The sequence below is a fragment of the Tupaia chinensis genome, unplaced genomic scaffold, assembly GCF_000334495.1.
Source record: "Tupaia chinensis unplaced genomic scaffold, TupChi_1.0 Scaffold141490_1, whole genome shotgun sequence".
NCBI classification, from domain to species: domain Eukaryota; kingdom Metazoa; phylum Chordata; class Mammalia; order Scandentia; family Tupaiidae; genus Tupaia; species Tupaia belangeri.
Window position 1 is genome coordinate 970,530 of NW_006201352.1, and position 4,912 is coordinate 975,441.

Below are 4,912 nucleotides of genomic sequence, written 5' to 3' on the forward strand. Positions count from 1 at the left end.
CGGCCAGTGGTTGCTGGGCTCCCTCTGGGAAGCCTTCCTTAGCCCCCCGGGCTCTGGCCACTGGCAGCCTCCACATGGCGCCCTGGCATCAGGTCACACCCTCTGTCCTCACACGGCCTGGTGCCTGGAGGTCGGGGGTATTTCCCAGCCATTTCAGGCCAGCCAGGGGGTCCTTACTCAGTACTGCTGCAGGGCTCAGGTGCTGCAGGGCTCTGTGCTGGGCACTGGGGTGTGGTGGGGGTGCCGATGGCAACTCACGGCCCCAGCCATGGAGGCACAGATGCATCTCCTGGGAGGAAGGTGCGAGGCTGGCTGGGCAGGCTGAGGGGAGCTCGGCCCACCTGCAGGGCCTCCCTCGAGCCTGAGCGTGCGGCTTAATGTGGTGTCTGGTGCTTCCCAGTGCCCAGGTGGGGCTGAGATCAGGATGCTGATGACAAAGGGGCTGCACGTGTGTACCCCCTTTGGCTCTTTATCTTTTCTGTCTGTGTGACTTTGGACACATCCTGACCTCTGACCTGAGCTGCTCTGCACTGCCGTTAGTCCTCACAGCACCCCGGCAGTGAGACTCACTGGTTCCATTTTATAGATGAGAAAGCTGAGGTTCAGAGAGCGTGAACTGAAGTGAACTCATATCACCGTGGGCCTGACTCCAAAACTAAGATTTTTTGCAGCGATATGCTTCTGCCAACATCAACTCTGAAATGCTGGCCAAGGGACAGTGTCAGTGACAAACACGTTCCATTTCTTTGTCATTTCACTTCTGAAAATAGCTCTTTGTGCCCACAGGGGGCTTCCAGGTATTTCTGATCTTGATCCTTCAGGGTTTAATGAGCTGGTAAGGAGAGCTGGTTCCCCACTAGGGAGGTGGGGTGGCTGTAGGGGCCGGCCCCTTTACATCTGCACTGCACTGGTGGCAGTGGGGTCTCACCTCTGAGGAGTCAGCCAACAGGGGAGACGGCCATGGCACGGCCGAGCCGCAGGGCCCGGCTGGCAGGGACGGGGAGTGGATGCACTGCCAGGACTGTGTCTGTGACCCTCTGTGGGACCCTGCATGCTGTGTCTCGTCCTCACTACCCGCCATCCTCCCAGTCCCGGTGGCGAGGACCTGGGAACTCATCAGAGAGGCCTCTGATTTCAGAGGGCGATGTTAGAGCCTGGAGCCCCAGGTGGTCCCTGGCTGGATCAGAGCCATCGTGTGGTTCCAGGTGCTGGGCAGGTCTAGGCCCCGAGCCAGTGCCCCGCTGTCCCACGAGCACCGTCACCTCTGTCTCAGAGGGTACCGAAGGGAGCAGCCATGCGTGGTGCGAAACCTGCGAGTGGTGGTGCCAAGACAAGCCGGGGTCCCCTCCTCAGGCCGTGGGTGACGTGGGCACTGCATGAATGGCGGCCGAGCCACCAGTGGTTGGTCCTGGCCCACCATCCCGGGTGGGACACATTGCAAGGTCTCCGTTTCTCACTCTTCTCAACTGTGGCTCAGCACCTTTGAGGGGTGGCTGGCAATGAGCGGAGGCCCAGGCTGCTGGGTGGCTCCTGTACTCACACTGGTGACCCTGGAGAGCTACTGTACCTATGAAACGAGATAAACAGAACTCACGTCACAGTGACGAGCTGCCCGAGAAGCACTGCAAACGGGTACGACGAGGGCATCGGGGGAGGCACGAGTGTGGGCAGGGTCCCCGGCCCTCCTCCTTGCTCTCAAGGACGAAGCAGATGGGCCCAGGCTGGATGGCCGTGTGAGGCCCAGTTTCCTGTCTCTCGCTGCCCTGCTGGCCCAGGGCTTGGTCCTCCAGGGGAGCAGTGGCACAGCAGGATGCAGACCCAGATGAGTCTCACTGCCCTGCCTGGCTGAAGTGCCGGCCTCGCTACTCCAGGGAAGGCGGGTGGGGGAGGACCATGAGGACTCTGCTCACCTTCCTGGTGGGAGTGGAGTGAGGCGCTACAGCCAGGAGCCCAGCTGCTGCTCCACCAGCCTAGCGTGACCGGCCAGGGGCGGGGGGCCCCCCGCCCTCGGGCGGGCCACCTCCCGCCCGGGGGAGCAGCCAGCTGTTTCAGCCCTAGACTCCTGGCAGGCTGAAGATAGCCACGGACACGTCTCCCTCCAAACACCCACACAACAGAATTTCACATCCATCTTAGAGATTCCCAGTCATCTGAAATCCACTCTAGGCCTGCACAGACTAACCGGCATAGTCCCCCCGCTCACCTCAAGACTCCTCAGCTCTTTGGGTCACAAGGTCTACCCCTCTACCCCTTTCAGGACCTTCCGGGATACGTGAGGCCTGGCCCTTCTGACCCTTGCCCTTTCCTCGCTCCTCCCATTCTCTTGGTTCTAGCCACTGGCCTTTCTTCCTTTGCCTTCATTTCCCACTCTTCCTGCCCAAGGCCTCTCCTCTCCACTTACCTGGGTACGGCCCACCAAGAACCCAGCACCAGGCGAGCCTTCCCTTCATCCCTTATTTGAACTGGTGTTTCTGGACATGCCAGAAGCGTTGCTGTTTTCTGGTAGGTGACATAACTGGCAACTAGTGCGAGGCCTCTAGTGAAGTAAGGCCTGTCATCCTGTTACTCCCCCTTGGAGCCCAAGTGCCAGTCTGTCACAGCACTTGGTACGCACCTGTCCTGTTCTGATTTCGTCGATGCCAACCTTCCACTTGGCTGTGGGCTCCGAGGCAGTCTCCACGCCCACTTCTGTTCATCACGGTGTTTACTCCAAGTGCAGGGAAGGTGCTCAGCACCCATCTGTCGGGTGTCAAACGGAGACACACCCCCTGGCACCCCTCCTATGCCGGTGCATGGTTTTAGTGGCCTCTTGTCTTTCAGAACACGCAGTGCATCCCAGAGGGCTTGGAGAGCTACTACGCGGAGCAAGACTCCAGCGCCCGGGAGAGACTTTACACAGTCATAAACCACTACAACCTGGCCAAGCAGAGCATCACCCGTTCGGTGTCGCCCTGGATGTCAGTGCTGTCGGAAGAGAAGCTCTCCGAGCAGGAGACCGAAGCGGCTGAGAAATCAGCTTAGCGGGATGGGCAAGTTCCTTACATGTGTCACTTGAAGGTAACAAAGGGACTTTGAGGGACATTTCATTAAATATAATTACCGATAATTTAGAGGTTACTCATTTACGGTGCAATCGCTTCTGTTTGCTAATGCTGCTTTGCAAATAAAACTTGCTGCCAACCACCCACGGGCGTAGAATCAAGTGCATATCAGCGTTGCTTAAAGAGTACTGTTCACTCTCGTGAAGGGATCGTAATTTAGCTCCTTTACTGGGATTTATTGGATGCTGTCAAAAATAAATAGACACTGGATATGCCAGGGGTTCGGACTTCAGATAAATCATGCATTTTAGGAATTGATTTTTGTAAACCGCCTTGCTGTCTGCAAACCGTCTTCCACAGCCATATCTAAAGTGATCTCTTGCTTTGCTCAGAGCAAGCTCAAGTGCACATTTCTTCCCTGTCATCAGCCGGTGAGTGCTGACTGCCAGGACGCACTGTAGCGAGTGGTACCGAGAACAAGGGACGGCGAACACGAGGTAGCAGGTCCGCCCTCTTCCCGGTGCCGACTCCTAAGTGTGGGAGAGCCCCGTGATGGGGCGTGCTTGGCGGGGGTTTACTGCTACACCCCAGACCATCTCTTTGTCCCTCTGGCTCTGACATCCTGAGGGGTCAGGGGACATGCTGGAGTGAACCCAGCACATACAGACTGGCAGAGCACCAGAGGGAGGGAGCTTGGGAAGGGATGAGCCTGGGCCCTGAGGTGTGACCCTTAAGTGGTCATCTCCTTGCTGATGTGTTGACTAGGCAGGAGACCAACTGGCCCTTTTGTTCACTTATATTACAAATAAATTTGCACCAACAGCTCTGTTAGTAAGTTTTTTTAAAAAAGTTAGCTGGGTGGGAAAAGTGAACATGTAATTGGTGGGTGAGTCAGGCTACATTGATTTTTCTTTTGTAAAACAGAACTCCCTTGGTGTAAGAAGCAGGCAGAAGAGGCAGGCAGGGGGGCTGGCGTGGCACCTAGCAGATACAGCTAACGGTGTTTTAATTCACAATCTTTGTAAGAAAATTACATTTCCCTTTGAATCTTCACATTAAAGTAAATGTTTACAAAATTGCCAGTTAGATAAATACGTGTGTAAGACAATTAAATAGAAGAAAGCTACTTGCAAACATTCTCTTCCATGTCAGTTGAGTGTGTTGTTTCTGGTGGACGTGTCATTTCCCTGTGTGTGGGTAGGTCAGAAATAAACAAGTAGTGCAAGATCTGTTGCGAATTAGCATGATGATCATGGCCATCTCCACTCGTGTCCTGAAATGTGCTTCCCAGACCTAGGACGTAGTTTATTACCCAGGGTGCTTCGAAGCCAAGGCCTCTGTACAGAGGGGCGCATCCCAGAGCCAAGTGCTGCCGAGGTCATGGCTAGGCCGCAGGAGGGCATGCAGAGCAGTAAGGCCACATGGCCTGCACATCTATACGAGCAAGCCAAGTCCATGTAAGCACAGAATGGCAGACCCCACGTGTACTTCCTAGTAGACATGTACTTTATTGACTGTGGACTCATTCACATGTACTTCCTGACATTTCACTGTGTAAATAAAGAACGTGAGGAGACCTGGGCTGCCCGGCGACTGTCTGTGCACACGTGCGTCTCGCCAGGAGCAGTGCAGACTCAGCCCGCGTGCACACGAGGGTGCTTTCTGCACAGATGCGGTCCAGCTGCCGTAACCTCCTGTTACAAACAGGTCCCTGGCGATACTTCCTAGTGGGGCAGGTGCACAGGCACGAGGGCAGCAGGCCTTGTTCCGCTGTGGCCTGGACCCAGTGGCAGGAAACCAGGCCTCACCCGCCCCGCATGTCCAGCTGCTGAAGTGCTGTAGGCAGGCACCAGCCGGAGCCCCAGGCCCCC

The 4,912-nt window shown here is 56.1% G+C and overlaps 2 protein-coding genes across 2 annotated transcripts in view; one reads left to right on the forward strand and one right to left on the reverse strand.

Moving 5' to 3' along the window:
* NSG1 (neuronal vesicle trafficking associated 1) overlaps window positions 1-4,175 on the forward strand; it is a 34,279-nt gene extending 30,104 nt beyond the window's left edge. The window contains exon 5 of the mRNA XM_006163191.1: window positions 2,821-4,175. Within this exon, the coding sequence (XP_006163253.1) occupies window positions 2,821-3,021 (201 nt within the window). The 3' untranslated portion in view covers window positions 3,022-4,175. The remainder of the gene's footprint in view (window positions 1-2,820) is intronic.
* STX18 (syntaxin 18) overlaps window positions 17-4,912 on the reverse strand; it is a 147,618-nt gene continuing 142,722 nt past the window's right edge. Inside the window, exon 11 of the mRNA XM_006163190.3 lies at window positions 17-1,567. Within this exon, the coding sequence (XP_006163252.1) occupies window positions 1,559-1,567 (9 nt within the window). The 3' untranslated portion in view covers window positions 17-1,558. The remainder of the gene's footprint in view (window positions 1,568-4,912) is intronic.